The 22,071-nt window shown below is 37.7% G+C and overlaps 2 protein-coding genes across 2 annotated transcripts; one reads left to right on the top strand and one right to left on the bottom strand.

Moving 5' to 3' along the window:
• Positions 1 to 2,027: 2,027 nt before the first annotated feature.
• Positions 2,028 to 9,613, bottom strand: MDH1B (malate dehydrogenase 1B). Its single transcript, XM_032190323.1, has 9 exons — positions 9,510 to 9,613; positions 8,374 to 8,508; positions 8,068 to 8,210; positions 6,900 to 7,402; positions 6,250 to 6,391; positions 5,158 to 5,321; positions 4,359 to 4,498; positions 3,544 to 3,628; positions 2,028 to 2,669 (listed from the first exon to the last, which is right to left on the bottom strand). Exons 2-8 carry the CDS (start codon positions 8,482 to 8,484, stop codon positions 3,545 to 3,547), a joined length of 1,287 nt encoding a protein of 428 aa, XP_032046214.1. The 5' UTR covers positions 8,485 to 8,508; positions 9,510 to 9,613; the 3' UTR covers positions 2,028 to 2,669; position 3,544.
• Positions 9,614 to 10,131: 518 nt separating this feature from the next.
• FASTKD2 (FAST kinase domains 2) lies at positions 10,132 to 20,786 on the top strand. The gene is made up of 11 exons (XM_032190140.1): positions 10,132 to 10,965; positions 11,347 to 11,450; positions 12,742 to 12,850; positions 13,849 to 13,972; positions 15,748 to 15,887; positions 16,166 to 16,338; positions 16,734 to 16,897; positions 17,891 to 18,112; positions 18,974 to 19,058; positions 20,093 to 20,207; positions 20,661 to 20,786. Exons 1-11 carry the CDS (start codon positions 10,279 to 10,281, stop codon positions 20,754 to 20,756), a joined length of 2,019 nt encoding a protein of 672 aa, XP_032046031.1. The 5' UTR covers positions 10,132 to 10,278; the 3' UTR covers positions 20,757 to 20,786.
• The last annotated feature ends 1,285 nt before the right edge of the window (positions 20,787 to 22,071 follow it).

The following is a 22,071-nucleotide window of genomic DNA, read 5'->3' as shown; positions in this document are numbered from 1 at the left end:
GCTGTATTTTGTCTACTTTTGCCCTTTATTAATATTTAATAGCACTTCCACAAAACAAAAAAGAATTATAAAATTAATTCAAAGTGTACAGGAAATATATTATACAATTATAAACTCGGATCCCATTAACACAACTATTGTTAAGAGCAGAACAAGAACAGTCTTACTCTTAAAATCCTCTTGGAATGTGCAACAAAAGTAACATGCTTTGATTACTTAGACATATTTTGTTTATCTATACAGGTCCTCAGAATATGTACCTTAGGAAATAAAATGCATTTTTAAACATACTACGTAATTAAGTTACAAAACAGATGAAGTAAGACAGAAAACTCAACAGACCAATTGACTTATCAAAGAAGCCGTCTTTCAAAATCAGAAAACATACCATCAACATTGGAAATATGCATAAAATAAACTACAATTACATTTGTTTCCTGAGAAGAGTGAAACATCCTATATTGTGTTCAAAGGCTGAAATTGCCATGTCTCCTCTTAAACACAGTAATGGTGCTTACCTTTATCTCAGCTACTTACTAAGGGCCCAGAAGTCAGAGAACACCATCAGAAAAGTCCAGTAGTTTTATAGCACTTAAAAGTTGACTTCAAGACACAGTTCTAAAGGTTTTGCTTTTAAATAAATGTTGTTCACAACAAATGCCTGGCAACAGCCCAGATCAAAGTATCAGGTAATTGTCTAAGCAGTCAAAACAGAGAATGCTAATTAATTAGTAATAAATATCTTGAATTATTAAAGATAAAACTTCTTTGATCTTTGTTTCAAAGCCAATATTTCTTATCATTAAAATGCAGTATTTCTAAATTGGGGGGTCTTTACTAAGCGTCTCCCAGTTGCTGAGAAACAGTGTTGCTATAGAGACTGAAAAGGAGGTGGAAGCTGGCACACTAATGCAGAGAGCAGTGTGCTATAGCAGTTGGTGCAACAACACAGAGAAGAAATAGTAAGCTCTAGCAATAGTGTCCTAGAATAAGGATTGTTCTGACCAACCAAAAAGCTTACATACTCTTCGATAGGCTAAAATATGAAGAATATATATATAACTTTTTAAAGATATATCCATTTATCTTAAGGCCTTTTTTCATTCATTTCTCAATGTAGAATTAGTCAACGCTAACAGTATCCTGCATATGTATAATTACTCAGTAACTTCAAAGAAAACATGTACCAGAAATTACTTACTCACGTATTGACAATTGTAGGTTTTCTATAAGTCTATCACTATGTAACCAACATTGAATATATTACCATATTTTAGATTTCACATTATTTTCATTCATTCTTTCTCTCTTAGGCAAAAGCCAAGGAACTTCAATTCCATTCTGTTATGTTTCCCTGATGAAAGATCCCACTTTAATTTCTTTCCAGGCCACTATGCACACCTCATTAGAATAATTTAGGATATAAGAGACATCCAAGACAATTTGTTTTGTCTTTCTCCTTCAGATCTCTGAGATGAAATTTGTGTGGTCTCAAGTAGTGACTCAGAAGTCCAGTAAGCCTGTTTAGACATGAACTGTTTCTGCAATGTATTTCTCATTAACAGCTGTGCAGTGTTGGTAGTTGAAATGCCCAGTCAGTTGAACTAGTATTTCCACAGGTAGAATGGAAGAAATCCAATGTTAAAAGTACTGCCAAATCATACTCCACACAGCAAAAAATAAATTCAAATATGTTTTAGAGAAGTTAATTTTTCCTCTCTTGTCTTGGAGAACACTAAGCCATGAAACAAACCAGATATGGTTTATAAAAATTACTGATAGCATCCTTCCTCGTTCTGTCCATACCAACTAGTAAAGAACAAATAAACTCCTCTTGCTTTCCACAACTGAAATGAAATCTATCCCTGCTAAGAGTTTGAACCTGCACATGAACAGAAATAATGAATTTATTTCAATTGCATATATCAGATTTAAAGAACATGAAACTTTTTATTTTGCTTTAAACATTCAGATCTGATAAAAAATTAGCAGATACAATGATATTTCACTTAACAGTCTCCATCTTTTAAGACACTGAAGACATGCAAATGAAAGTAGTTCCTCAACAACCATGTTTAGCCAAGAACTAATTAATTGTATAGCTGACTTGAAACATATGAGCAGTCCCTACAAAACTAACAAAATAGAATCATGTAGACAAAAATGATCTTGTCACTAAGATGCATGCAGTTAAATCATTGTGTTAAAAATCAATCTTGCCTGAGAATGTACATTCTCACACAAAAACTGTTTTTCATTACATTTGCAACTACCAAAAGAGGTATAAATTTGTTGAATTTATGAAACTACTACTGTGTGTGACAACTTTGATCAAAATTGTCCTAGTATGCACTTTTCAGACCTTAAAAGATATTTTTGAAAGATTGTATTTGTTTGAAGTAAGTTATTTGTTGGTCATGAATGAGATTCTTGACTCGTTAATAAGTCAGAAGTTTTGCTTTAGTCACCAGATTAAAACTGTTATATTTACACCATTTTTGAGATATTTTTCTGCCTACAGACTCACAGGGTTTTGGATGAAGAAGGCAATATAAAAGCAATTACAATGTTTAGCATTTCTTTGTAGTTTGTTTTAGAATGTGTATTTTCACCATTTTCTCCTGAAGACATATCTGGCTAAACCGAGCCAGCAGGAAAGGTTTCCATCCCTGTAAAAAAACAAAACAAAACAAACAAGCAAAAAAAAAACAGTACATATTTTTGCTAACCTCCCAAAATAGTTACACCTGCAAGGAGATAAGCCAGGCACTTAGGTAATACTTGAATAGTATGGCATTTGATACCAATGTCACAAGAGTAGGTCACAAGTAAGCAGTTAGCTGCTAGCAGAGGAGTGTCTCTCTGCTTAGCAGTTAAAGCAGCCACAGGAAGAATGGGGCAGCTCTAGAAAAGGAGTGCCAAACAAGTAGAGAGCAGAGACAAGGACACTCCTATCTAAGTGAGAATCTACTGTCTGAGTTAATCAAGATTCTAACTACTGGAATAATTAAGTTATGCATTTATCAGGAAAAATCTTACTGCGTCAGTGGTCTTTTCCTATTTACAGTATTTTTTCCAATTTACAATATTTTTTCCTCTGTTAGAAATTCAATTCTATTTCCAGAGAGTGAAAAAGAGTAAAGAATAGTTTCAAAAACTTAGGGTATCTGGTGAAAGTTCTTTTCTAATAATAGTTACTTGTTTTAAAAAGATTTTCTATTTAATTATCATCTAAGATAAAGCATGTCGTGTACTTTATGTTGGCAAAATCTTTTATTTTTATGCTAAATGTATTATTTATGCTTATTTTTAATATTCATAACATGTGAATGACACAAAAGAAACTTATCAAAATAAGGCTTCTATCATGCAGATTTCCCCTTCCTATGGCATGGGTCAGGATATATCTGACAAGCACTTGCTACTTATGTTCCTCCCTGAAGGGTTTTATATTCATTTAAATGGAAAGGGACATCAAATTAGAATTCATTACTTAAATTCTCACTTAAAACTTGGTGTTATCTTTTATGGGAAAAAACCTACCTTAATGCGATTTTTTTTTAGTAGTGATTTTATCACGTCCATATGGATGCATTTCTTTTATTTTCTTTAATGCAATGAGCTTTTCCTGAATAATAATAATAATAATAATTTTAAAACCACCCATTCTTGTTAGCCACTGAAATTTCTCACATAATCTTAAAATATGGTCAAATGAAAATAATCCTTATATGTTACTACCATGACTGAAGATCACAAATACTTTAATTATGCCAGGATGTGGAATTTGGGACTAGTCCACCTAGTTTTATAATATTTAGACAAATTAAATTCTTTCTGTTTCACTAAGGGGCAAGAAGCTCTTAATGCAATTATTCCTTCCTGATTTTGCATTTTCTGAAAAATCCCTTATTATAATAAAATCTGGCCTTCATTCTTGCAGAGTCACAGCCATAAGGATCCCAAAAGATACATTTTCTGGCATAGAACTACTCTGAATACAATATATGCAAAATCAAGATCAGCAGGATAGAATGGAGAAACATTAACTTAAAGTTAATATTTCAGTTTGCACAAAGCCTGTAGAACTTGAGAGTGCAAATTCTACATCTCCATATGTAAACATTTTTTATCATCTCCTTTTTGGGGAACACAACAATAGTCTGTTAATTTCCATATATAAATACTACATTATTTCACAATACCCACCCAGTTTTACACATGTATAAACACATGTACAGCTTGAACAGCTTGAACATGCCTAACATTTCTAGTAAGGTGCTCAGTATTCAAAGTTACATTGCAATGTACCCATAGGTGGCAGAATGGGCATACTATCAGGTGTAAGAAATCATCACCTGTATCAGATCATGGGATAAGCGTTCCAGAGCTTCCTGTGTAGTTTCATTAATTTCTAATTCTGCCATGACTTCCCAGCTACCATTCTGGAACCTCACTGGCATAGAAAAGACAATCCCTTCAGGAATGCAAAATTGTCCTGCAGAAGAAGGAAAAATTACTCAAACATACTATTTCTGATTAAAAACACATTTTCACAAGTGTTGAGATTAAGCCCTACAAATATGCAGAAGTGCAAGCTGTGCAAGAACTTAATATAAAGACTGATTTTTTTCAGAGCACAATTCAAGGACCAACAGGCTCCACTTTTACTGTAACTTCGAAGATTAGTTTCATCTACTCATAACAGTTTTATGTCTTAAAAAGTGGAAAAATTACATCTTTTATTTCATGTAATGTTTAAATGACTGCTGTGAAAATTTTCATTTATTGGTCCACCCATCTACATAAGAACCTGCTTGTATAGGTTAGGCTCTAAGAACTATAAAGATTCCACGTGCAAAACATATATATAAGAAAAGCATTTAAATTAAGTCTAAAAGACAAACTGTAACAAGACAGTATTAACATAAGAGATGCTTTTAAGCAGTAAATATCAAATCACAAGCTTGGGATAGGATAACTGCTTAGATATGGAGGCTCTTGTGCTGAAACAAACTCCCAGCCTATTATTATATTATGATCTGATTTACAATTGTTTACTAATTTGAAATTTTGATTTAAAAAAATCCCATTATACCTATTGGGGAAAGCTCTAAGGAAGCTATTAGAAAATACATGAAGCAAAAATAGGTTTACCTTCACTAAGTATTCCCACAGAAACAATCTCCCCAGAAGGAGAACCATGAAACCAGTATCTTAGTACTGTAGCTACTGCATGAGCGGGTAACATTCCTGCACAATGACAGACACGGGAACTCAATGAACTCTGTGCAGACAGAAATTCTGAATGGATCCATTCGCTGCCAACAAAAGAAGGAAAAAAAATAAGAAGGAAAAACAACAAACTACTAAGATGACTGTAAGAAGAGTAGTTTCCTAGAGGATAAAAGAACTAAAACCAAGAGAAGATAATAGTTAAAACTTATTCAAACTTTGCTGGAGGCAAGGCACTTAAAGACAGAAAATACGGGCAAGAAGTAGCTCAAGAAATGACAGCAGGCATTACTTGTCTATGAAATATCATTTAGTCAAGTCAAAACTGTTACTATTACTGTTTACATTTGTTACCTCTTATGTAAGGACCCAGCCATGAACTGTAATTCCCCTTTGCTAGGCACTGTGCAAGTATGGAATAGAAATGTCAGCTACCCAGTAGATGCTGGAAAGTTTATACCAGAGTGGGAGCTCCACACAGCCAGGCCTGAGTATGTCACCTCTGCTGCTCACTCACTCCAAACATCTTTTCTCTGCTAATTCTCTTTCCACTAGAACCTATCTAGATGCCATGCATCCTTTTAATACCTGTAAACAAATCCTGTTTTGGGAAATTGTCAATATTAGTTCCATCAGGTCATAAGTTCTATGTAATTCAGGTACTTCAAGAGGCAGATATGTGTTTAGTATCATTTCAAAGTTTTGTCACGCACTTTAGATACTTTAGTCACTATCTGGCTTTTCTTTACTTCTTAAAGCCTCTTCATATGATACACATGCAATATGTAGGAAAATATAGTTATAAACAAAGTTGGCAGGGGAGTCAAGACTACACAGCGCTACAAACTACTCAATTTCTTTTGCAGACTCAGCACTTCAACTTAGGTTCTTCTTTATGTACAGTGCTAATCAATAAACAAAAATCTTTCTGGATGTTCATTAAACAGTTCAGATAAAACAGAAATGTTTAAAAAGGTATTTGATTTTACTTTAAAAAACAAATTTGTACATTACCTATCATAAATCAAATTCATCAAAGGACGTGAAAAATTAGCTGGGCCCCAAACAGCACTGTCACATCCGTAAATTTTTGTATGTGACAAATCAATGTAGTGACAGCCAGTAATATTGCCCCAAACAATCACATCTTTAACTCCTGCAACAGAGAAAAATACATAAATTAATTAAAAGAAAGACAAACACTTTCACAATATAGGTTGGACTAGATGACCTCTGGAAGTCCCTTTGAAGATGAATTATTCTTTAATTCAGTGTCCTGCCTTAATAGCAGATATGTTTTCATCTGAAAAATGCATCAATATTCTCCGTAACATTACATGAAACCTCAACAAAAGCTATAAAAGGAACTTTAATTAATATAATGCTATTATATGTATTAGACAAAAAACTAATATTTAGCTGTCGGAAAACAAATAATTTCACAAACATATAGCAATGTTTCATTTAAAGTCCTGTACGTGGAAATATTGACTGCTGAAAAGCAATCTGAAAAGGAAAAAAAAAACCACATTGGTGCAAAAAGAATTTCTCAAATAATCTGCTGATAGGCAAATCAGCCTATCAGTTGTTCTATGAAATACGTGCTCTCAGAGAAGTTCATCCACTGAAATCCCCAAATGCTACCAGAACACAAAAACATTCACCTGCTGCATTCATATTCAGCTTCCTGGCCAGCATGGCTTTAGCTGCGGTTTCCCAGGATGTTGCAACAGCAATGACATTTTCAGGATTAATGGATGGGCCGTATGTGATAATCATCATCGCCTTAAGGTTTACAAAGGTTTTTCCTGCTGAAATTACTCTGACCTCTTTCTTTGCATTCTTCTCAATCAGGGGAGCATACACATGGCAGATCTCACTCACTTTTCTGATGTAGTTCTCAAGGGACTGGACTTCACGTTTTAAGAGGATATCATCAAGAACAATGATAACGTCAGCTTGAAGAAAAGCCTTATCTATTTCAGTGTGCTCTGAAATACCACGGAGGAGTGGGAATGCCATGTCTTCCACTTCCATTACAATACCGCAAAGAACATTCTTAAACTCGTCAGTGTCTAGCAAATGGATACTGATTTCAGTTGTCATCCCAAACACTTCTCCATTCGCCAACAGAGGTATCAGCTGATAGCATATAGGAGCTGATGCACTAATAAAAGAATGGTACCAAAAAATCATAGTTAAGCACTGTATACTGCTCGTTTCAAAGTATTACATAAATAAACACAAAGACCTTACCTTTACATTTGATTATATTTAAATAGAGCAATAAAAGATCCAAACTAATGGTCTTTCTCTGTTCTTAACATGTTAAAAATTAAAAGCAGTTAGGGCATCCTTTCATTTGAAGGTTTTTCCATCCTATACATTTCAGGCCATAATGTCATTTAAAGTCTAGCATCTTACAGAACCACAAATTTTTAAGGTATTTTGTTAGGATTAAGAGAAATACATAAATTTCTACAGGTAGACCTGCTAGGAATTGATTACTTATTTAAATATTTCCAAATACATTTAATGTAAGATACCTGCATTACAAAATTTTGTAAATACTTGTTTTTCCTTCCAAGGTGATCTGGTGAGCTCATTGACACCTGTTCACATCCCTCACTTAAACTGGAACATAATGTAACGAAAATAGAAATACTTTTCAATTCATATGTTGAATGCTCATAGTGAAGGGTGCAGAACCTAACTCAAATCAGCAAATTACGTGGATTCATGTATAACCTCAGACAGTTATACCTCATATGCATTGAGAAAAAATGCATTCTTCTGAAACTGAGTGAAACTTCATACTCTTTTTACTTTCACCTGGTGATCCAGATCTGCAAAGGGTTGGTAAGATTTCTAATCTCCTCCTCCTCTTTTTCAGCTTCCACATGTGCCTGTAGGTTCTCCTCAGCAATGTCTAACATTTCCTCACTCAACATCATTGAGGTGATGCCATAATAGTGCTAAGAACAAAAAAAAAAAAAACAAAAAAAGTGATCTCTAATGAAATGACAGCTCAAACACAGCAAGGTGTAGGATAGCTTTATTTTACATTTGAAGGAGGAATAAAGAACATTATAAGAAAATGTAAAATATGGGTTTACAGAATAAAAAGCAGCTCACTACCTGAGCATATTCCAGAAAATCATTAACTCCTCCCAGAAGCAGACCCTTCCCTCCACGGTCCAAAAGTTCTCTCCAAATGATTGGAGATTGTCTGTGCTGCCATCCATTCATTTCACAAATGTCACGGAGCCACTGCTAATATAAATACCACCCCCCCAAAAAAAAAAAAAAAAAAAAAAAGTTTTAATACTTGTTCACTTATGATAACAGTTAAATGTTACAGTTAGTAACAATCTTATTACTTCCTGTCAATACATGATTACAAAGTGTCTCACAACGTACCCACATCCCAGTGTGCAAAAATTGGCAGATTGACACAAAGCAATTCATGATGATACACTGCAATATTTCAGCAAAAGAGCAAAACGTCCTATGAACTTCTGCTTGGTTTTAACTCTGTAATTTTTCTCCATTGTCTTAATGACACTGAACATAGGAATGTTGTAAAGCAGCGAAAAATCTGAGGATTCCTTAAATAGGTAAGAAGTAGGTAACCTCTGCAGAAGGGTCGCTAGGCTGAAGAGGTTACTTGCCATTCACTTTACTGTTGAATTGGCTGAGGTATCAATCAAAAGTATAAGGGGGTAATATAAAGCACAGTACTGCCTGTCTCATGAATACTGCAGTTTTTCATTTTTATATGGACTACAGTAAAAAAAACTTCAAGTAAAATGAACAACTGAGCATACAGCAAAATAATTAAAAAGGCCCACTCACACTGTAAACCAATATATGAGATTTATTTTTATATTTCTGTTATAATTCAAAGCCTTTGAATGCCAGAAATCCTCTTGACAAATAATGGCTGTGAAAGTATACACAATCACAGTGTGCAAAAAATTTACAGAAAACAGCAGGCTGAACAGTCACATGTACTTAATAAAACATAAACTTCACTTTCTTGCAAGCAAAACACAGTTTCAGTGTGACCTTCATTTTATGTACGTATTCTGCCAGTCAGAATGTTGAAACTTTTCCTCAGGCTGGCGCTCATACCCAAAACTGCTTTTGCAGCACTTCCATCCACGTACCCAGATGCTAACGAAAGTAAGAGACAGACTGCAGCCAAGCACACTCCTTGCCAGGCGGAGCACTGGGTTGGGTTATCTACCACGTTTGGACTGGTAGCGCCTTACCTCCCACCTGTCAGGGTGCTGGGTGATCTTGTGAACCCTGAAGTCCGGCAGGTTAGCCTGGAGGTAGTCAGCCAGGAGCTCCGCTTTGGCATAGTAAGGGCAGTTTGCCCTGCCTGTGGAAACACCAACCGCACGCCCAGAGGCAGATGTGGTGACACGGGCTGGTGAGAACTCGACCAACACAAAACTTTTGGGAATTTTTCCACACACACTCACCTCCCCCCCCCCCCCCCCGCTCCCCTCAGGCGCCTCACCCGCCAGCACCAGCTTGGCCATGCACGCGCCGCCCTCCAACGGCCGCCGGCTTGGGGCGTCGCGCGGCAACGCAAGGCGCTGCACGCGCCGCCACGGCCGTTTGGCCCTCGGCGCGCGCCGTCCCCTCTCGCGAGGCTGGCGGAGGGCGGCCGGGCGGCAGCATGGCGGCGGCGCCGCGCGCCGGGTAACGGCCGCCCGCGCTCCTGAGGCAGGTGCCCAGCGGCTGCCCGAGGGACGCGGGGGGCTGGAGGGGGCGGTCGGGGCGAGCCGAGCCGAGCCCAGCCCTCAAAGTCCCCCTTCGCAGCAGCTCTTCGGGGGGGGGGTTGTCCCAAATCTTCTCCCTGCAGCTTTACGTGAGGAGTCGCAGGTCTGCTCGCTGAGCTGTGGCTTCCCTTGGGCTTCACACACAAGTGACTTTGTGCTCTCTTTGCAGGCTGGTTTCCGCAGGAGGAGTTTCATCGGGTCCCCTGCCTTGAGTTGGCGCGTCAAATCTGCTCATGAAACGCTCGGCAAAATGAATAACAGGATAAGTAACTTGTTGAACACAGTCAGGTGCTTGCGTCGGTGTGGTTCTGTGCTCGCTCCCAAGTACTCAGGCGCCACAAGAAAACACGCTTCGTGGGTCGGCGGGCACAAGGATCCCCTGGAAAATGTGAACTTCAGAAAACCCTTTCCAAGTATTTTTCCCTCTCCACACGGGTCATCTCTTCGGTTTCTATCTCAAAAGGCAGATGTTTTTAGCACAGGTGATGAAATACAACCAGAGAAGAGTACTGAGGCTCTGGGGAGTGAGCAGGTTCCCCAGAGCTCCTTGGAACTGAAGAACTTGAAGGATGATTCTGGGGGCTCCAAGGCGAAGCCTGTTGTGGATCACAATGAACAATTCTTTAATAGTCTCCGGAAATGCACCTGTCCTAGCGATGTGCTGGATTTGGCTTCAGAGTCTGCTGTTTCCCTTAAGCACTTCACTAACTGTTTAACTACAGCATGGAGACTCCTGAAAACCCTGTCTGAAGACCAGCAGCGTTACGAGAAGCAGCTGATCTTTGAGCACCCAGTCTTCGTCAAGCTCTGTCAGCACCTGCTGCGAGACGCCAGAAGGATGACACGGGCTGACCTGGTGTTCAGTCTGCATGCTGTGGTGAACCTCGGTGTTCCTCAGAACACTCTCCTAGTCCAGACTTTGTTGAGGGTATGCCAGGTGAGTATGAAAAATCTCTCTTCTAAGTCTTCTAAGTGGGCTGAAGTGTCGGGACTAGTTTTGGGAGGCTGCCCAACATCAGAGAGATTTGGCTTACATCCCAGGTTTAATCTGATGTTCATTGGAAATTGGGCTCCCTTAGTTAATCTGTGTGTAATTCTAGTTTCCTTCATTTTTGAAACCACTGGCTGATTTCATACGGATTTAACTGACAAATCATTATCCTTTTCAAATCAACTAAATGTGGCTGATAGGAGACCTTGTAGGACAATGGAGTCTCAGGAATTGACTCCTCGGGGGGAAGGCAGGATGGCAGGTGGAAATTAAGAGTGGCCAGTTTCCTTCTCTGAAGTAACCTAACATTGTGGAACTCTTCAACAGGAAAAGCTCAATCAACTTGATAACCGGTGTATCTCGGTTTTGGCAACTACTTTAGCAGGGCTGGATAAAGACAAGAATGTGAGCGCTCTTCAAGCTGGATTACTGTGAGAAAAATACATTTTTCACATGTTCTTAATATTTAATTATTGTTTGAATGTTATGTCTTATGTAAGTCACGGAGGGAATATCTGCGCATAAAAGACGTGTTTTGGTTTTAGGAATTAGATGATTACATGAGATAACAGCTGTACATGACAGTGATTTTTGGCATTGTCTTTGCAGTTTCAAGCAGAAAGGCTTCTGATGGCATAGGAAGTTAGACCACTCTGCAGCTGATACATATTCTGACTGCATCGCCACCACTGTTTTTTTGTGATGTTGGTCAAGTCCCTTTGCATATCTATGCCTCTGTTTTACCTGGGTGTAAAAAGGAGGTAATAAGGCTAGCTTAATTCATTAACTGTTTTGATTTAACATGATGAAAAATGCTGTTCAAAGGCCAAGGATTATTTCCTTCGAGTTTAGTAAGGAAAAATTAAGATGAAAACAAGTTTTGACTTCATCTTTTTATAGAGCAAAGCCTATGTCTAATGTTTTGTCAGAATAACTTCTCTGGTTTTAATGATTTTCTCTAGAATGATGAGATGTACATGGGTAACCAATCTGCTTACTTTCATGAGTTTTTTACTGAGGCTGTCACAAAACTTGAAATAGATTAGAACTTTTGGTCCCAAGTCAGGTCCTGCTTTGAAAAGGCAGATGTGCTAGTGATACAGACAGAACACGTTGTCCTGTAAGCTTAGGAACGTGGTTCTTGTAGGTTGGTGGAAAGCAGTGGAAAACAGAAACTCCATCACATACTTATGATTCCTCTGTTCTATGATACCCCCTTCTGTTCCTGCAGCTCACAGCGCAGCTTGTTTTTTTTTTTTTTTTTCCTCAGTTGCTCCAGGTCATAGTCAGTGTCCATTCCCAAGTTTCCTGTCTGTTTCAGAACTTGTCTCCATCTAGATGATTCTATGATAAAAACGTGTAATGTTTTCCACAGAAAAGTGTTAATTCCATGAGGCTTAACAGCACTCACATCTGCGCAGTCACCTGTAGTCTGGTCAGGTGACCCTAGTGTTCAGAATGTGTCAGGGACAACACTTACGTATCAGGGAACATTAAGAAACCATATATTTATACCAATATAATTATTTCCATTTGGGTTAACATCTGTGCTGCAGCTACATCAGATAAAGTTGTGCCAGCCTTGCAAAAAGTAGGCAGGAGAGGAGCAGGGAATAACAGCTGTAACTTGGGAGTATATCAGTGAGGGAGAATGGGGGTACATACCAGTTCCTGCTGAAACAAGGAAACCATCTCAAGGCTTTGCATTTCTTTCTTCATCAGATTACTAGCGGAGCAGCGAATCCCAAGTATCAGAGACATCTTTATACTGCAAAACCTGATGAAATGCATGGGAAAAGATGCTCCAGTCTTTCTGAAAAAGAAATTAGAGGTGAACTTGGCTGAGGGGTCATTTTTACTTCCAAAAAGCCTGTGCTCTTGCATTGTTTTCTGAACTGTGTATGGTTCTTTCCAGATGCACAAAGAGAATGTATAATACAAAAGTTAACTGCATTTGCTATATGAATCATAGTCCAGCTATATTTGCAAGAGAAACTTAAATTTGGAGCTGGGAATATCACTGAAAGGGGGCAGGAAGCAATGGAGATGGTACAAAAGGAGTTGAGACAGTAAATTAGCAGTGCCTTCATCTCTTGTTTGGGTTGGCCAGATGGTATTTCATAGAAGCATTTACTGGCTGTTCTGTGATTCCCTTGCCCAACCTCTGTCTGGAAAACCGACGTAATACTGTGTAATTTCTATTGTAGATGCATTTTGCATTTACCCGTTAATAGACATGCAGTAAGAATATTGTATTTTAATAACAAGTAAAGCTAAACTCTGTAGTCTCATTTTTACTGTCTCTTGTATCAGTCTAACTGCTGCTTCTGTAAATGAAGTGTGTTCTGCAGCATCGTTGCCTCTGTTCACATTAGTAGCTGGGTGTTTGTATTAAAGATATGCCACTCTGTGCTGTTGGATTGTGCTGAAAGCTTACAGCTCTTGCACATGTCCAAAATAGTAATTGCAGTCATAAAGTAAATCAACTGTGGTAATTATATTTCTGCTGCTTTTTTAAGAGTTAGTATATGGTATCACAGTATTTGGAAGTGAGTTTTACTGAGACTTCTTTAAAAAAAAATCCATATAAAGACAAATTTCTGGGAAATTGCTTAGTGACCTAGCTATAGAACACTTGATCTCTTCTGATTGTATATTGAGAATCTGAAAGAAGTTACTTTATGCTTTTGCTTTTTGTTGCTCCTTTTTCTTTCATTTAAGTCTGGACAGGCTAATGGATTTGGGAAAGTTTTGGTGAAGATTCCTTCACAATAAAGCAGTGGTAACATGTGAAGAATGAAGGATTTAATAAACTCTACTTCACTTTAGATGGCAGTTTTGAAAGAGATTGACCACCTGACTTACCTAAATGCTCGGCGTGTGTTTTTGGGTCTTGTTGCAATGAATTATTGTTCCATTCCGATCCTGAATGCCTGCAGTAAAAAGATCCAGGGTAAGAAAAATGTTTATTAAATCTCCCTCCTTTATGCCAAATTTTTCCCTTTCATGTCCCTTTCCTAATTTCCTTTAAAATTCAGGAAATATCTTTGCTTTACAGAAGAGAATAGTAATGTGGAGTCATTTGACAAGTGGCAAGACAGAACATTACTGATGGACAATGAAACCAAATAGTTCTTGCATTCTGTACCCTTTTTAACATTTCCCTGAATTATATATTTTTCTTTGCTTTTCTTCTGAATGCGTTATTTAGGAAAAAGAACTGAATGCTAGAAGTAAAAAGTAGATTTCAGATAAGCTTTTAAAACAAATCTGAATTGGAAATAGATAGACAGGCGGTCTGATGCGATTAGTCTGAAGGGAACATAGTGTTTCCCCGATTAACTGGTTTTCAATATTGAATGCTGCAGTCCAGAAAAAAAAACTTAAATGAAAGGTAGTGCTCTCACCTCTCTCCAACCTTTGCAATGCATTTCCCAAGTATATGTAGTCAGTACGTATCAATTCACACTTAAAATGCATATGAATGTGTGTCTCAAAAAAAAGGAAGATATCAAAACAACATTTTTAATATTTAGGAAACAGGAATATTTGGGCTGTTTGTACAGTCATTATTTGTCCTGATGTTCATGTGTGTTAGGACACAGTCTTTAATTACATATAGTGGCTTCTACCACAGGAGTCATGCCGTGCTCAGACACAGGCTACATAGCATGCATAGAGTAACCAGCTACTCAGTGCTTTTTTCTGCACTTTTTTAGTGCGTATCATCAAGACTTACATGCTATACATTGTGCTCTGGGCATAGTCATTTATTTCTTGACACAAGTAACCCCTTCTAGAGTATGGAGATGGAACAGGATGAGGAGGGAGGGTTATCCATTGAGTAAGGGAATTTGCCAGCGTGTTTTCCAAGTCCTGTGCTGTTGCTGGGGCTTTCAAGAAAGTAGCACCCTCTTCTGTATCTCAGGACCTGAGCATAATTGTAGTAACCGTGTGTTTCATAAATTGAGTTAGTTTTTGCAGCATTGAGGAGGTGACCCAGTGGTGATATTAGTTTTCTAATTACACAGAGGAGAGATTCAGGTCAAAGTGTCCAGTAACACGAGATTTCCTTTGATCTGTTTTCTTCAAGAATACCTAGCATTACCAATCACTGAATTTGATGCACAGATTTCATTGGCTTCAATTGCTGTTGTCAGTGCTGAGCACCTGAAGAAATGTTTCATACTAAGCCTGGAAAATCATTGAGCCACAGCTTACGAGAAGGGTTGAACTCATTTATTTTCCTGCTATCCTCTTGAGTCTTCATGGAGAGGAAACAAAGTCTAGTTGTAGCTGTGCCTTCTCCTGCAGTCACTGTCTTTTAGGACATGCATGTCACTCATTGAAGCAAACAAGGCAGGATGTTCAAGAGAGAGCATTGTTCTTTGGTATTTAATCTTCAACTCAGGAGTAGGTCCATATTGTGTGGCAGATGAAGTAGCAGTGCTGTGCTACAGGTCTGTTGTGATCTGGTACTCAATCTGTGTCATTATGCTCATATGCCAGGAGGTTATGTTAAGGTTTTCCAGTCTGACATGTGCTAGTGCTTCAATGCTTGATAGCCTCAGTCCTTTTTAGAAATAGACACATATTTATGGTTACATGCAGTTCTGTAAAACCAAATCAGAAAAAGTAAATTTCATCATGTGCCACTATGCCTCCAACCTACAGCTCCCTTTGCTTTGTCCTTTTTATCATTTGTCCTTTTTTGCTTTTCTGTTACAGAGAATATTCACGATGCTCAATTTTGGCATTTAATTCTTATTCTGGAAGCTTGTCACAATCTCCAGTACCGTAATGTAAAACTGTTTTCAACAGTAGCAGACTACGTTAATTCCAGTGTCTGCATTTTGGACAAAAAACAGGTGAGTTTGAGACCAAATAATTTATAGTAGTAGCAGTAGAATAGGCAGTTTCTGGTGCTTTTCCATGCTACCCTTTTAGAAATACCATTATGATGAAGTTCATACAGTTAAACTTTTAAAATGCGCTTCTATCTATTGACTTACAGAATAAATAAAGAAATAGAATGAATGTTATGGTTTGAAAAGTTTGCTTTCATTAAAAATGCCTTTTATGAAAACAAAATGTAAGATCCACTTTACTTTTTCTCTTGACCTTATAAAAATACCTTTTGTTTCAGATTATCCTTTTTCTGTCTGCCTTCGAGATACTTGGCTTTCAGCCCAGTGAACTGATGGGTGTTTTTGCTGAGAAGGTGACAGCAGACTCTGAATTCCTGGACTTGAAAAGCCTTTTGATTGTTCTCCGAGTGTATTCACGACTCAACTACCTTCCCAAAGGCCAACATCATTTGTAGGTTTTCATTTGAGAACGCCTGATGTTATGTTGTCATCAATAGAGTAATATATGGAAATGTATGGAATAGCAACTGGTATTTGATATTAGTTGTGAAAAAGTCCATAGTTCTGTTTTATTAATCTGTAAGGTAAATTTTCTATGTCTTCTAGCATTTTTTTCTATATAGGATTTCTTTTCTGAAACTGAAAATTGATATATTCTTGGTTCTAGACCGATAAAGGTACTAACTCTGTTGATAGGTAGCTGTAGCCTCAAAGAAGATTCTAAAGCTAATGCTGGATTACTCAACATGTGATTGTACAAAATATAAAATTTACTAGCACATAATTCTGTTTGAAATCCATTATAGTCTTGTATATTTAGATACTTTTCTTCTGCTTTTGGAAAAGGTTTTTTGAGACTCTTCAGAGCTGCTTGAATAAGTACCTTCCCCAGATTTCCAACACAGAACTGCTGAAGGCAGTGTATTCACTTTGCATCTTAGGATACCTTCCTCATCGTGCACTTGATCAGCTGCTGCAAAAGGAGAGCTACGAAAGACTTCTACCATCAGGTTAGGCCTTATGTTGTCATGTTCTTTTTCTTTAGAAGGACAGTTTGCCTACCTAAATAATTTTTTATAATTGTGTTAAACCTTATAATTTAAAGAAGGCAAACACAATTAATACTGAAGTTCACAAGAAAAAACTGATGCAGTAATGGTGATTTAAGTGACACCTGAGTCTCTAATTATGCACTAGGGCATCTGGTTTATTGTCCTGGGCCCCATGGTGGCAACTGTTTAATTAATAGTTTGTGCAAAGAGGTGTATGTGAGATTGGTGGAAATTGTAGAAATGCATTAAGAGCTAGGGGTTCTTTGTGCAACAGATATTCAGACACTTTTAAAAACACAGGAAGTCTTAAGCTTCATAAACCAACTTCGGTACCTGGGATCATGAGTAAAATTTGACTTTGACTGCTTGGAGTTACTATGAGGAATTTGGAACACTGTAGTAGAATTTGGTTTCCACATGACATTCCTCTACAGTGAGTAGTGTAGTTTATCAGAGTAGGAACTCAGTGTAGAATAAAACTGCCTTGATATTGAGCCTCCTTTGACTGAACCTGAAAGCTGTAACTGCTTAGTTTGGGAAGGCTAGTACTCTTAAAACACAGTTTCAAAATGATGGCTAAAGTCTGATATCCCTTTGTTTTATAGCCTTCTACTGTCTGGATTTTACAAATGACTTGTATGCATGCTCTCTTGTTCCATGTTCTTAAGGCTTCTGTAATAACTGATGGCAGGCATAGAGCTGTGTACAGTAGAGGGGAAAGAGTGGATAAATGGGAAGGTACTAGCTGTAGACCTTACTATTTTAGTTAGTGAATTGACAGTGTATATTTAAAAGAATATTGAAGATAACAAAAATCATTGGGGAAAAAAAATTGGGGTTTGACTCCTGTATTGAAATTCATTTGCTCTGAAGAGACTGTAAATGGTAACAAAATGAAATGTTCTGAGAGGTAATACTTAGGATGCAATATTTTTTTGTATTCTTTTTCAGGTGATCTTTACAAAGAAAAAAAGGAAATGATGCTTCGCTGTGTGAAGACGTGTATGGAACTTGATAGCCCTTCCTTCACGAAGCCTGAATTTGTGCCAAATGAGAATTTCTCATCATTAGTATCTCTTAATCTCAGAAAGGCTCGAGAAGCACTGCTGGAACTTCTGGGAGATGAGAATATGTTTCGGCAAAATGTTCAGCTGCCATATAAATATCACATTGGTATGAAGACACATTCATATTGTTATTTTTAATGTAAATGTATAATCCCTAAAATAATAAGGTGGTAACAAATTTGCATAGCATACAGGTGATTAAAAGATATTTTTTTAAGGTAGTCATTTAATAAATTATATCCTTGATTGTTGAATTTATTTTGTAGGATGCTTTTGTAAAGTCAATTTACTGAAATACTATGATTGCTTTTATTTACAAAACTGCTTTGGACTTCTTGTCAAGCATCAGCGAGCAGATTTTAACTGCATGTAAATCCAGAATGGCCAACTGTTTCAGACAGTTTATACCTTAGTATTACACTTGAATTAAAATGAAACAGTGGTCTTCTTTTGTTCTCTGACTTGCTTCTCCTCTAAAACTCTGGATAACGTTTGGTTTCTACTTCCATTTTATGAAATGGGATATGATCTTGACAGGTGATCATTTCATAACATTTAGTTTCTTTTATATTTTGATATTGCTTATTCTTTTGCCAGCCACCCAGATAACCGATTTTCTTGTGATATTTGTAATAGTTTTCTTCCTAAATATTTCTAACTGGGCATCAGATTACAGGAAAATCTGAGTAGGTATGATGGACTCAGATCAAAACGAGTTTCTTTATGCGAGTGAATTGTAGTTTAAAGTTACATCCACAGTTTCTAAAAACTTTTTTTTTCTTGGAGATGTGCAAGCTTTAGCAGTTTATGTTGGTTGCAGGGAGGGAAAAGCGATCGGTAATGAGCAAACTACAAGAGAACAGTAATTAGAAACACAGCAGTGACAGTGTCAGATATCTTTTTCAAATGAGCTACATAGAATATTAATTGTAACCTCGTGTAATGTTTGTTGTTGTTTTGCTTTCAGATTTTGAAATCAGGATGGATTCAGACAGAAAGAAAGTGCTCCCAGTAACTGCAACAGATAATCATCCTGACACAAGTGTTCAAAGGTGTCTTTTTTGACTGTCTATTTTTTCTAGTAGGCTAGTTTTGTTTGTATGTATTCTATGCACTTATGATTTCTACTGATTTGCAGAAGCAAGCAGACAACTTATTTGTGCTCCCAGAAATTGCCATGCATGCTACTTCAAAATAACACCTCATCCAGCTCATTAACTTCTAATAGAGGCTAAAAAAATTACATTCCAGAGAAAGAGGCAGGAAACCTTACAGTTTGGATAATCTCAGCCTCCTGCAATGGATACAAATTTTTAAGTATGATTAAAATCCCTTCCAAAAAAATAGTACATTATGATTGTAAAATTCCAAGCATTACTGTGTTTAATTAAAAATTCAGTTATTCTCTTTATGTCTCCAAAATTTGCATCCCAGTGGTATGTTTTAGCAATGAATTCAGCTGCTGAAATGCAATTTGAATAAAATGCACAATCATGTCCATGCTTTAGGTGATAATTTTAATCTTGTGGAAAAAAATGACCTCTCACTGAATGAAGGCTTACTTAATTGATGTATGTCCTACTTAACTAGAATTGAGTAATGCTTAAATTTGTGTGCTGGGTCGCACTGCACAGGAACATATTTTGTGTAGTTTGCTTTTTGAGAAAAAGAGAGCTAGTGAATTGAGTAACAGAAACTCACATCAGGTTTTCAAGACATTCAGCTTTCCTTACCCTTTTGAGTAGGTTTTATGGCAGGAAGTAACTGATCTTGAATATTAGCAAAGGATCAAAGTAAATGCACAAGCTGTCAAAATAATGTAGAATTTGGAATGATCTATTTCCTTCCCATTATGGGGGAAGTGGATGTCTAAGGACTTAATTCTGCTGTAGTAGTTTAAGTAGATGCTAGCACTTGAGTGAAGCTCACCGAAGAAGAGAGGGTCTAAATTAATTAAGTCTGGAGAAAGAAAAGGATAATGAAATTTGTGCAGTCCTGATACTCTGCCTTCCGGAAAGACAGCTCTATATTCTGCAATATTGAAGGACATCACTGAATCATTGTCTTAAACTCTTCTTGTTTGTAGATTGGCGTTTCTCTTTGTTCCTCTGTCTGCATTTTGTTTGGGTACAACACACCCCCAAGGGAAGCTTGCAATGAAGAAGCGGCATCTAAGTAAATTGGGCTATCATGTGATTCTGGTAAGAGTTCTGTTATTCTCTCTGTTTAGGTCCTGTTATCAGCACAGTGATGAGTATGTTTGTTTGGCAGAACAGGCCCTGTAGGGAATGATGAGCTTTCTCCAGAGTGATAACTGCGTAGCATATCTGCTTTTACAAGGTGGTGATTGTGTCATAAAGGACAGAGGAGCTCTAAAAGACAAGCTACCACTTAACATTGTCAGTGAAATAAATGTTACCATAGCTCAGGTGGGAAAAAAAAGTCAAGCCACTGAATTGTTTGTACCTAGAAACCTGTGGGACTTTGACTTATTTTTATTTTTTTTTTACAGAATGAATGATTCAAATGAACATGTTTCTCAAAATAGAGCAAATCCCTATGGCTTTCCCATCATTGAATGCTTTGTTTATGGGACATAGTAGTTTGCTAAAGACACAAGAAATAATGTACCCTTTCCTTTTCCTTTTCTACAGGTCCTGAACAAGAAGTTTCAGGAAATGACAAATGAAGATGCAGTTGAGTTTTTAAAAGGAAAAATCTATTCTGAAAATGCTTCCCCTATTTTCTAAAGTGAATGTGCCTGATAATAATTAAAGTAAACCAACAATTTTGTGTCTCTCTCTTTTTCCTGTTTAACTAACAGACTGATTTTAATGGAAAAGGGAAGCATGGTTTTTTTTTTTTTTTTTTCTGCACAACTGTGTGCTCCAAGGTATTATTACAGGTTGAGAAGTTTGTAAAGTCAACAATTTCTGCTGGTAGTGGTGGTTTTCTTTAGTGGAAACAACTACTTGATGAATCTGAAAAACATCCTGGCATCTATCACTGTTGAAATTCCCTAACTTTGTTATTTCTGCTCCTCCCATGCCCCAAATAAAACTCCTCTCTCCTTTTGAGCTGGGTCAGAAAAAGGAAGTGACTATTTCAAGTGGTATTGGTACCTTGCCTACAACCAAGCACTAGAGGGATTTCCTCCAACATCCAGTCCCCTTCATCCCCTGCATTAATCCTTATGCAGAGCTCTAGCAAGTAACTAAGCCTAAGGTGTATATTAAAAAAAAAAAAAAAAGAGTTGCATGAAAAGTTTCTGAGAAATCAACCTCACTCAATTTTCAGAAGTTTGGGACAAAAATGGTTCCACGAGCTGTATGCTTATTCTTTTGAATCTTTTGCTCCACTACTACTGTAATAGATTTTGAGGCTTCTGACCACAAGATTACAGGTCTGTCACATCCTTATGAACTGACTCTTGCTCTCCCTTTATCACAGAATCACAGAATTTTCTAGGTTGGAAGAGACCTCAAGGTCATCGAGTCCAACCTCCAACCTAACGCTAACAGCCCTCCACTAAACCATATCCCTAAGCTCTACATCTAAACGTCTTTTGAAGACTTCCAAGGATGGTGACTCCACCACTTCCCTGGGCAGCCTGTTCCAATGCCTCACAACCCTTTCAGTGAAGAAGTTCTTCCTAATATCCAACCTAAACCTCCCCTGGCACAACTTTAGCCCATTCCCCCTTGTCCTGTCACCAGGCACGTGGGAGAACAGGCCAACCCCCACCTCGCTACAGCCTCCCTTGAGGTACCTATAGAGAGCGATAAGGTCGCCCCTGAGCCTCCTCTTCTCCAGGCTGAACAAGCCCAGCTCCCTCAGCCGCTCCTCGTAGGACTTGTTCTCCAGGCCCCTCACCAGCTTCGTCGCCCTTCTCTGCACCCGCTCAAGCACCTCCATGTCCTTCTTGTAGCAAGGGGCCCAAAACTGAACACAGTACTCGAGGTGCGGCCTCACCAGAGCTGAGTACAGGGGGACGATCACCTCCCTAGCCCTGCTGGTCACGCTGTTCCTAATACAAGCCAGGATGCCGTTGGCCTTCTTGGCCAC

Source organism: Aythya fuligula, chromosome 6 (genome assembly GCF_009819795.1).
Source record: "Aythya fuligula isolate bAytFul2 chromosome 6, bAytFul2.pri, whole genome shotgun sequence".
Lineage (NCBI taxonomy): Eukaryota > Metazoa > Chordata > Aves > Anseriformes > Anatidae > Aythya > Aythya fuligula.
Note: the sequence above shows the minus strand (reverse complement) of the source record. Positions and strands in the feature narration are given on the sequence as shown.